Source organism: Metarhizium robertsii (genome assembly GCF_000187425.2).
Source record: "Metarhizium robertsii ARSEF 23 chromosome Unknown MAA_Scf_12, whole genome shotgun sequence".
Taxonomy (NCBI): domain Eukaryota; kingdom Fungi; phylum Ascomycota; class Sordariomycetes; order Hypocreales; family Clavicipitaceae; genus Metarhizium; species Metarhizium robertsii.
Window position 1 is genome coordinate 1 of NW_011942152.1, and position 10,829 is coordinate 10,829.

Sequence of the window (10,829 nt, forward strand, 5' to 3'; positions counted from 1 at the left end):
CTAGCCGCCTACCGTAGGGAAACAGCGCCGGCATTTCGCGGACCCGATCTTGCAGACCCGTCCGTGATCCAAGATGCCGCAAAGTGTCCCGAGGTCGATGCCGTCTGGCACGAGACGCTGCGCATGTTGGGCTGGTCAGCGTCGGTCCGGTTCGTCACACGAGATACCGTCATTGGCGGGAAGCGCATGCGCAAGGGCAGCCGTATCCTTGTGCCGCATCGACTGCTGCATTTCGACGAGGGCATATTCGGCGATGCCACGCACCAATTCCGCACCGAGCGCTGGCGCAGCAACAAGAACCTGCCTCGCAGTCCCTCGTTCCGGCCGTTTGGCGGTGGCAAGACCATGTGTAGCGGACGGTTCATTGCCCGCTTCTCCGTGACGATCTTTGTAGCCACGCTCCTGCACCGCTTCGACGTCGAGCTGGTGGGAAGCCCAAGGTTCCCCCGTGCCGACGAGGGGCGACCTGTGCTGGGGACCATGTCCATCAGGGAGGGTGATGATTTCAATATCATGCTGACTCCCAGGCCGGAGTTTGCAAAATGTAGGGACGAAAGTGGCGCGAGTACTCTTGGATCAGGCTTTTTGGAGTGGTGATAGCTGTGTCGCACAGGATATAGGGGGTACTAACACATCAATACATGTGGCGTGGCCACGCCCATTTTTTGGTGCGATAGGCTGTTACTCCGCATGCTAGTTGCTTGAGCCGCAACGGATACTGGATTCACAGCATTTTCTCTTCCTAGATTTGGCTACGCTTCCGAAAATTAAAGAAGGAAAGAGCAGCGGGGGAGGCGGGTTAGTTTATAGCTCTCGTTTTGAAGGTTATAGAGAAACAACCTCGGTTTTTGACGAGTTGCGAAGCTATTAATCTTTTGCGTGGCTGCTAGGCAAATATGACAACAATTGGAAACCAAGTTACCATGCTTCAGTAGTTCATCTAGCCAGTCACGATTGTTCCAATGTGGCCAAGATTCAGCTGTGGAGTGTCATCAAGACAACGCGCCAAACGCAGCACCGAGGTCTGCCAATTTTCCCGTCTCGTCCCGGCGCACTACAGCCGCTTCGGGCCTCCAGCCCGGCTGGAACCTCGCCGGCCATCTCCGAATCGGAACCTCGACGGAACTCCACCTCCACCTTGCTCCCCGCATCCGTCGAGCCAGAAACCTCGGAAAGTCGGGTTCTAATCTGACCTCCGAAACCGACTTCGGTCTCTCTTCAATACCCGACTTGGCGAGCAGTATTCACATATATATGCCGCCGTACCGAAAGCACACGGTTAGAAACCATCGCCACCACAACGAAGCACACACATCGTCATGGGAAACACACTCTCCTACACTACTCAACAACACACCGTCGACCTCGGCCCCCGCGGCAGCATCACAGGCCTGCAGTACGACAACAAAGCTCGTCGCTATGCCGCCGTGCCGTACGCGCTGCCTCCCACCGGCCAGCATCGATGGCGCAAGCCTCGCCCTCTCCCTCCGTCATTCACATACTCCCCTGCCAACCAGCCATTCAACGCCACGGAGCTGCGTCCCCCCGCGGCACAGGAGGACCGCGACCTGGCCACGGGGCAAGTCAACTCTGCGAATGACGGCGTCAAGGGCACAGAAGACTGCCTGTACGTCAACATATGGACCCCGGTTCCCGCCGACGCAGCCGCGACTGCAAAATGGCCCGTCATGGTATGGCTGCACGGCGGGTGGTTCCAGGTCGGCGACGCATGCCACGACGCAGCCAGCGACCCGACCGAGCTGATTTCCACGGGGGGCCTGAACGCCATCGTCGTAGCCGTGAGCTACCGCCTCAACGTATTCGGCTTCTTGTCCTCGGGCGCCCTGCTCGAGGAGAGCGGCGGCGAGGCCGCAGGCAACTTTGGCCTGTGGGACCAGAGGCTCGCCCTGGAATGGGTGCACGACAACATTGCCGCGTTTGGGGGGGACGTGGACAACATGACGATTGCGGGCAGGAGCGCGGGTGCGTACGGCGTCGAGGCGCAGATTCTACATGACTTCCGACGGCATCGCAATCCGCGTGCAGGAAAGCTGTTTCGCCGCGCGTGGATGTCGTCGAATGCGATTCCCGCGCAGCCAAAGACTGTGCAGGACGCCGAGGCGCAGTTCGACGAGGTCTGTGAGCACTTTGGTATGCCGGCTTCGTTGCCGCCGGCGCAGAGGCTCGCGCGGCTTCGGGCCACGAGCGAAGCAGACCTCGTGAAATGCATCCGCCACTTGAAGAGCCATACCTTTCGCCCTGTGACGGACGGGCTGTTTTTCCACGCCGGCATGGTCGAGTACCTGCAGTCGGAGGCCTTTGCGGAGGCCTTTGCGTCGCGGGGGATGAAGCTGCTCATAGGAGAAGTTGCTAATGAGGAGACGCTGTACGCGCAGTTTAATGGGCCGACGGAGCCGACTCTGGAGTCGTTGCGGCTCCAGGCGGCGAATTACTACTCCCCTGCGGCGACGGCCAAGATTCTCGGACAGTATTCGCTCCCAAAGTCGCGTGACATTAGGGATTGGAAGGACGCGTTTGGTAGAATCATTGCGGATGGACAAGTTCGAGCGTCGAGTAGGTATTTGGTTGACGCGCTGAGCAGACATGGGCTCACGACGAGGGATATTTGGCGGTATCGAATTGATTATAGATTGAGCTTCATTGACGAGACGGTTGCGCCGATGGAGTACGGGGTTAGTCACGCCATGGACGGGCCCCTGTGGAAGTAAGTTTGTTGACTTTTCTCCTGTGCGCGTCGATGTGGAGGCTGTGAGTTCTAATTAGCGCAGTTATTCCATCAATCAGCTTCCGACAGATGAGGAGCGCAAAATGTTGGATACATGGGTCAAGATACTGGTTGCGTTTGTTGGTGGTGATGAGGACTTTGACTTTGGTACAAGGACCATCGACGAGGTCAAGGTGCTCACAAGTAAGATGGATGTTGCGATTGAGAAGGATGCGAGATATAACGAGCTTCGAGAGCTTGGTGCCATATTCTCACAAAACTGATTGTGCACTGGATGTGTAGTCAGAAGCGAACCGAGCCCTGAAACAATTTATAAGATGATTGAGGATAATCATATTCTATGAGATATCTAAGGTATAATGCTCTATCAATGTAAATCTAAAGGCTTCAAACGCCGCGCTAATGATGCTCCTCGAGTACTTCTTCTTGTATGTCCTTTCCGGCAGGACGTACCGCATAATCCAGACTGGCGGGCAGTGTTCTATGCCGGCCTCTCAACATGACAAGGCAAACCACCAGCTTACTGCCAGCGCGCCAGCCACCACAAAAACTGTAATTGGCTCCGGGCGAGCCGACGGATATTCCAACGCAGCCGTATGCGGATATAATCTCAAATATAATGTTGAAAACACTATATGATACTGGATCCTCGGCAAAGTGCGGCGCTTCGATGACGGTGATGATGAATGTGGCCAGTGCGAGCAACCAGATGTCATCGGCCAGCTGACCCCTAATTTGCTGCGAGATGAACAGCCGCCTTGTTCGAAACGACCTGAGGGCCTTGGCGTATGGATCGACGTATTCCTCGTCTTTGGTTGACTCGACGGCAAATAGTCCCAGGGAGCGCTCCTCATACACGTTGGAGTTGCGCATGGTAATGATGACTGGGTAAACGGAAATGTACATCATGATGACATAGAGCACTTGAAGACCAATGTGTGTCTTGGCAATGGGGACAATGTAAAAGCCTCCCGATCGGACCGCTGTAGGCAGTATTGGTTAGCAGCTGTGGAGAATAAACCCCATGGGACAGAAGGAAGCGACTCACCGACAGCCTGGAAGAGCCCGTCCATGATGCGCGGTCCAAAGGGTATGGCAGAGATGACGGGATTTCCGATGTTGAGAAGCTCAAATGCCGCCCAGTCTATGCCATTTAGCATCAGTACCATGAAGGCAAGCCACCAGGTGTGCTGCGTAGGAAACAAGTTTGTGTAGACACGGCGGGGATAGCGCAGGATGTATTCTAGGGTCGACCGCCATTCAGTGACAATGGGTCCTTCAGGGAAGACATGCAGGACCTTTAACACAGACCAAAGGAGAAACCGAAGAAATATCGGGTAGGCCGTATTCCCGGCCAGAATTAAAAGGCCCATGGTCACCAAGACATAGTAGGCCGCCTGAAACGGCACCATGTTTGCGTCGAGCAGCGACATGCCGGAGTTGTTGAAGGCAGAGACGCCGTTGAATATGCCGAGCCACCATGGATTGATGCCGTTTTCCAAAGCCGGGCGCGGTTGGTTTGTGGCAATCCAAGCTCCCAGGCCGAGGCAGCCAAGGACTTGCCAGAGGGTGAAGTACAGCGGAACAATGAGAGAGAGTAGTTGAAGGGCTTTGTGCTCGATGCTACTGACTTGGATCCTCTCTTGGGCAGTCAGGTTGATGAAATCGCCGTTTCGTCCCATGTTCTTGCTTGTCAGGAACGCTAGAGGGTTGGGCGTAGGTTCCTCCAAGGGTTCGCCAAGCGCTTGTTCAGAGCCAGGGTTGAGCAAACGTCTGTTGCGGCTCCCCAAAGGTGCAGGAGGACTGAGACGGGATGCCTGTACCGACAGTCCCTCGAACGGCTCTGCATCGCCCTCGGTCGCTTTTGCCTCACGGGCTTCACTGTCCGAGGCATTCTGGTAGGCGCCAGGATAGGGTACATGGACGCTCTGTCGACGGTCCAATGGAGGCCGAGCCAGGCCATTTCGAGCCAGAAGCCGGCGAAATGAGCGTTTTCTCGCGGAAACAAGCCATATTGAAACCCATACGGCACTGCCACAGATCATCAGCAAGCAGAGCAGGACCTGTTGTGCCGTCGTCAGTTTGCTGAGGTCGACTGTGTTGAGACCGGTTTCCGTGACGCCGGACACGACCATGAACAGGCTGTCAACATAGGTGACGGAGAGTTTTGGCGCCGACAACAGCCAAAACACGACGGAGCTGATCAACGAGACGAAGATGAAGTAGGCGTAGTGGAGAGAGACGAAGTTGACGTGGTGGCTGCCAAGGCGGGAGACGCGCCGCCAAGCCGCGGCCAAGAGCGCGCATGTGCCGTGCTGCGCGTTTCGGAGACTCATTTCCATTGAACTGGCCTGTCTGGCACTCACTCATCTCCTCGAGGGCCGTGGCGGGCACGGGCTGCTTAAAAGGTCGGCGATGCTGGCTTCTGAAATTTTCCATCATCAACGAAATGGCACTTGAACGAGACCAGCACGACTCTTCCCGTGAGATTACTGGTCAACTGGCAGCAGACGGAAGCAGCCGTCAGACCAGCACCTGCCGCCCCTGCTCTGGTGCGCCGCCGCGGCCCCACCGTCCAGCCAGCCGTCAATTGGTCCAATCAATGTTTCATTCGTCAACTTAACCTACCCTAAAGCTCAAAATTGTTTCAGTCGCGTCATGAACCATGTCCGCACGGCAATGCATGGTCAGACCTGTGCAACCATGCTCGGGCGTAGCGATGGGAGTGATGACGGGTCATATGGCCCTTTGGGCCGACCCCGATGCACTTCGCTCAAGTTGACCCTTCACATTGATGCATGTCTCGTTGCCAGTCAAGACAGTTACCCAATGCCGATGTCGGCCGCAGCGACTTGGTATTACAACTCGCCGACGTGAGATATTGTCAGTTTTCACAGATGCCTGGGCTTCCGCCGCAGACTCGCCTATTTCCCAGACCAAAAAAAAAATTACTCGGTATTTGAATACAATTCCACACGTAGGTGTTTTACAGAAGGGGGGAGCCGGGGGGGGCTTTCTATTGTGTAAACTCCAAAGATCCTTTTCGACAACCCAAACTACCAGAAGACCGAGATCATGTAAACTTTGGATCGCAATCATCATCCTATACAGGACGTAGCACCAGCGACCACTTTTATGTTTGGTTGTATCCTCCTCTCTACGGAGTATACATGTGGTGGCACACTGACCGATCGAGAGGATGATGGACGTGTATTGCGGTGGCCTTGTGCAGTCCGCCAGCGAGACGACTTCATTGACTGTTCGTTCCAAAACCTTGGCTGCTTGCTCCGTAGTGCGGGAAATGATCGCCTCTCACGTCAACAAAGGTTCAGAACCTGACGCAAATGACCCCACCGATTCCTTTGTCTCGAGCTGCCGCACTCGTTGTTCATTCGGTGCGCAGACCTGGTCCGATACAACTTCAAAGAGCTTACATCATCTCATTCATTGTTCTATCCGTCATGTTTCACGTCTACCCAGTATTTAGGGGGTTGCGAAGCCACTCCCATTCTCAGCCTGGCAGGCGACCGCAGTCTACAACCACCGTGAAGGCAACGATTTGTCATAATTGCGAAAGATGGACCCTCGTCCCGTTACTCGGAACTCGATGATGCAGTCCAGTTCCCAGAGCTTCGACGCTGATGTTTTGGGAACGGGAGATTCATTCGCACCAAAAGAGTTGGGGAGAGACATGTCGATCGAGACCTTCTTTCTCGATGACGCCGAGTCGAGCATGAAAATACACCCTCAAGCGGATAGCAGAGTCTACATTGAATCCCGATCTCGAAAGCAACACTTTGACTTTGAGTAAGATGAGTCTGAAATGGCAACCCAAGAAACCACGCGACTGGAGCTGACAGTGCATATTGCAGTGTTGTCTTTCTGCACTCGCATGCTGTGGATAGATATGATACTTGGAGATGCGGAGATGTGTTCTGGCCGGACTACGTCGTCGATGACTTCCCAGGAGCCCGAGTGGTGTTGTTCAATTATGACACCAAGATATGGACGCATTTTGGTGTTGAGGATATAGAAAAGACGGCCAGCAACCTAGTACGCGTGCTCGGAAATGCCCGACAAGGTGGCTACGGGGGAAAGCCGATAATATTTATCGCACACAGTCTCGCTGGCTTCCTGCTTAAAGCAGTACGTTGCCATGTCTCTTCTCCCCCCAACTTGCCATGTTTCTCACCAAACACTTTAATAGGCGTGTATTAAATGTATGCAAGACTCCGAAGACTTAATCGGCGGAAGCATTCTCCATTCCATGAGAGGCGTCATCTTCCTTGGCACACCGCACAGTTCCGTATCTGTGGGCGGGTGGCAGCCCATCTTACAAAGAGTTCATGAAGTAGCCGGCACGTTCCCCGAATCTTCTGCCAACTTGGACGCTGTTGCCGTGAGAGCGGCCGTCGACGTCTTGTCAAAGTTCTACCCGGTTCTTGAGGCGACCAAGATGCGCATCTTCTCATTTTTTGAACAGCACGAAGCATCCGGAGGCAGTTTGCCTATTCTGGTATCTCAAAGCTCAGCAAAAGTTCCCTTCATAACCAGTACTGATAAAAAAACAGGTCACGAGCTTCGAGAATGGGCTTCATCATCCGTGCGAGACGCGCGAGACACTCCCAGGGAACTATATCACCATGTGTCAATTCGAAAGTCGCCTCGATCCCGGTTACCTATTGCTTAGCAATGCCATCCAAGCCATCCTTTCTGTCCCCGGGAACCTCGATGTGTCCATCTCCAACACCCCAGTCGCGCTTCTGCCGTCTAGGATGGAGCTGAGTACTGTATTTGCTGTCCAAGGTACTGCTGACATGATTTCTTTACGAGATTTGAGAACCATGACTGAACTCGTCTACAGCTCTTCTGTCTTCAAAAACTCTACACAAGCCAAGTGACCAGGATGATAATGCCACTCTAATACCGCCATCCATCATGTATCAATTCGCCCCCACTGGTAAGCCTTTATTTAATGCCAAGATTTTCATTCAACTCCTAATATGACACGCAGTCAAGCTGCGCCGATTAAAGAGACTTTTGGCCTTCCCGCAGTCGTATATTACGGATGATCTTTCTATGCGCAGCCGAGACACGCTGAGCAAAACCGAATGGGTAGTGAACAGTCATGGCTTCAGGGAATGGCTTGACTCCGATAGTCTGCTTATTATCCGAGGACCCAGAGGATCGGGGAAATCGACGCTCACATACCGAATAGCTCACTTCCTTGGTGTGGAGAAGGAAGAGGACCTCGACGATACCCCTCGAAGATGTGTGCTGAGCTACTTCTATAGAAATACTCTAGGCTCGGATGATGTCATTGTTCAGATGCTCAACCAATTCCTACTCCAGTTTCTCGAGATTATGCCTGTCCTGGCTCGTCACTTCCCGAATCATCGTGTTTTTGGTCGTGCGAGACCAAGTTGGCCGGAGTGGGATGAGCAAAATTGGACCGCATATGACGAGGATTCGAAAAAGATGTGCCCTGATCTAGATACCTTATCACGAGAGACCGAGTCGACCCGTGGATTGAGCAGCAAGGACCTTCTTATCAGCCCCTTCACTGTTCCGGAACTTGTTGAGATACTGATATCGATTATCCACGACGAGCTAGTTGGCGAGGTCATCATGGTCATTGACGGTCTGGACAACTCCTCAGAGATATCCAAGTCTCTATTTCAGCGTTTCCTTGAGTTAATTGAGACAATGAGAAGCAAGCAGGTTAAAGTCTGCCTCAGCTGCGATACTGCTCAGATACATTCTTTGAAGCACATCGTGGCTCTGGACACGCTACATAACTTTGAGCCTGTTCTTCAACCAGATGAAAACCTCGATATTCTCTTCCGTTCCGTGCACGAGAAGTACAGAGTGATTCCGTCTAGGAAAAATGAGTTGATGCTACTGGCTGGGAAGATTCGTTCTATATGTATGCGGTCCCACCTGGCTGTAAGTCTGGCTCGTCAAATCCTAGGCGGACTATCCTCACTTGATGACATGAAAGCATTCACTGCCACCTTGGAAGAGTGCCGCATGGGGCATCTAGAACCAGAAACTGAGATTGATAAGCTTTATCACTGGGCATTTGATCATTTGATCATACTTCGCGGATGGAGGCACATGAGTCTGCTTTTCTTGATTGCGGTGGCAGAGCGGCCTCTGAATCTCGCCGAGGCAAATGCCTTGGTTCCCTCTCCATCAGAGTTTGTATCTTGGTGTGATGAAGATTATAAGATGGACACTACTCTTTCGGACGAGAGAAATGCGAGCAAGCCTTTCCCCGAAACTGATACAATGCAAGGAGTACATGCTTTAGAATCGAAGCTTCTCGGACTGGTCAGAATTTCCAACGGCATACTGACCCTCTTTCACCACGATCTCAAGACTTTCCTCCTGCAGAAATTGTCTGACAGCCATCTCAGATTCCACCTTCATTATCATATTGGAATCGCATGTCTTACGTTGCTCCAAGATCTGATACAAGGAAGCAGCCAGATGACATACGACCTGGAGAGTCAGAGGTACACGCTGCCAGTCGAAAACTTCAGTTATCCCTTAAGGTACTGGACCAGGCATGTCTCTATAGCCCAATCATCTGACCAGTGGGGCAACTACCATTCGGTCCGGGTTTTGTCTCTGCTGGCCGGCCCCTGGGATAACGCCGAGGTTCGCGATCTTATCCGCGGGTTCTCCCCGGCTAGGCTTCCACCGGTCTCTGCCTTTTCCATACCTTGTATACTCGCTGCTCACGATTTGGCAAAGGTTTTGGAAGTTTTCTATGTCGAGATACTAGGGCAACTGCCGCGCAGGGATATGAATCTGTCCCTAGAACAACGATGTGCCGTTGTGAATTCTGGATCTAAGGCGCTGGCCGTCATGCAAAGGTATGGACTGGAGAGTGCCTCGAGTGATCAATACGGCAGAACCATTGAGAATTACAAAGCTTGGGCAGAATCAAGACATGACGCGGAGCAGCTTCTTCTTCCTGATTGGATCCGCGAGGCTATATGGATAGACAAAATGGGTAAATGTGACTGGGGGACAGTACGAGGCATTGCAAAAAACGCCTTTGATCACAAAAAATGGTCAAAGGATTCCTTTCAGCAATTAATTGCTCTTGCTGTCCGCCGAAATGACGTGGAATTGGTTGCAGATCTCCTTGATGATGGAGCACGCTGCCATTATATTGACAAAGATGATCCACGGAAGCCTTCTGTTTACCATATTGCTACCTCAATAGGCAACACAGATTTGGTGCAGGAACTCATCCACCACGCCTCACTATTCTGCGCCACTGATGCATTTGGTATGCGTCCCATACACTGGGCTGTTGAGCGCGGCCACCACGAGATGGTCAAACTCCTTGTCACGGCAACATTAAACCAAGATGAGCGAGGCCAAATTCCACTGTTCATGGCCTGCGAAGGCGTCTCACCAACTACAGTATTGGCTGTCTTGGAACAAGGCTTTCCCCCCAGTTTCACTGACAAACTGAATCGAACACCAATGCATGTCGCTTCGTCCATCGGAGCAACAGACGTGGTTCAGCTTATTTTGTCCAAAGGGGGAGACCCCGAGGCTCAAGACGACAAGGGAATCACGCCACTTCATCTTGCCGCATTTGGAGGTTGGACCGGTGTAGTTGATGAACTATTGGCGTCCGGGGCCTTCACCGATGTTACTACAAACGACCAGCAAACACCGCTACACTTTGCCTGCGAATCGCCTAACCCTTCATTGGAGGTCGTTTTTACTCTCCTACGGCGGCAAGCCAACCCGTACGCCAAAGATTCCGAAGGCATGACACCGCTACATATCGCAGTGAGGAATGGATCAGTTGCAACGGTACAGCTGTTGCTTAAATCTGTCTCCCACCTTGACGGCGTCGAAGAGCTATTAGAACTAGCCGAACAAAACCAGGAAATTACACGAATAATCCACACCATGATCAACCAGGGAAAGTTTGTCCCAGAGCTTCAAAGCAAAATTAACGTTGTATTCGTTCATGGATATTACGAATCTCCTACCAAGACGTGGTCCGATGGGTCAGCTTCATGGCTGTGGCTGTAAGGGAACGGCCCCACTT

General features: G+C 52.7%; 4 protein-coding genes across 4 annotated transcripts; 3 read left to right on the plus strand and 1 right to left on the minus strand.

Moving 5' to 3' along the window:
• Positions 1-123: 123 nt before the first annotated feature.
• Positions 124-597, plus strand: MAA_11647 (NAD-dependent epimerase; the record flags this gene model as incomplete). The annotated part of the gene is made up of 1 exon (XM_011412562.1): positions 124-597. One exon carries the CDS (start codon positions 124-126, stop codon positions 595-597), a length of 474 nt encoding a protein of 157 aa, XP_011410864.1.
• A 722-nt stretch (positions 598-1,319) lies between these two features.
• Positions 1,320-3,009, plus strand: MAA_00091 (Carboxylesterase type B; the record flags this gene model as incomplete). The annotated part of the gene is made up of 2 exons (XM_007818089.1): positions 1,320-2,725; positions 2,790-3,009. 2 exons carry the CDS (start codon positions 1,320-1,322, stop codon positions 3,007-3,009), a joined length of 1,626 nt encoding a protein of 541 aa, XP_007816280.1.
• Positions 3,010-3,145: 136 nt separating this feature from the next.
• MAA_00092 (cation transporter) lies at positions 3,146-5,082 on the minus strand (the record flags this gene model as incomplete). The annotated part of the gene is made up of 2 exons (XM_007818090.1): positions 3,146-3,729; positions 3,795-5,082. 2 exons carry the CDS (start codon positions 5,080-5,082, stop codon positions 3,146-3,148), a joined length of 1,872 nt encoding a protein of 623 aa, XP_007816281.1.
• A 1,241-nt stretch (positions 5,083-6,323) lies between these two features.
• On the plus strand, positions 6,324-10,813 carry MAA_00093 (Ankyrin repeat-containing domain protein; the record flags this gene model as incomplete). Its single annotated transcript, XM_007818091.1, has 6 exons — positions 6,324-6,553; positions 6,619-6,892; positions 6,954-7,262; positions 7,318-7,552; positions 7,611-7,706; positions 7,761-10,813. 6 exons carry the CDS (start codon positions 6,324-6,326, stop codon positions 10,811-10,813), a joined length of 4,197 nt encoding a protein of 1,398 aa, XP_007816282.1.
• Positions 10,814-10,829: the final 16 nt, after the last annotated feature.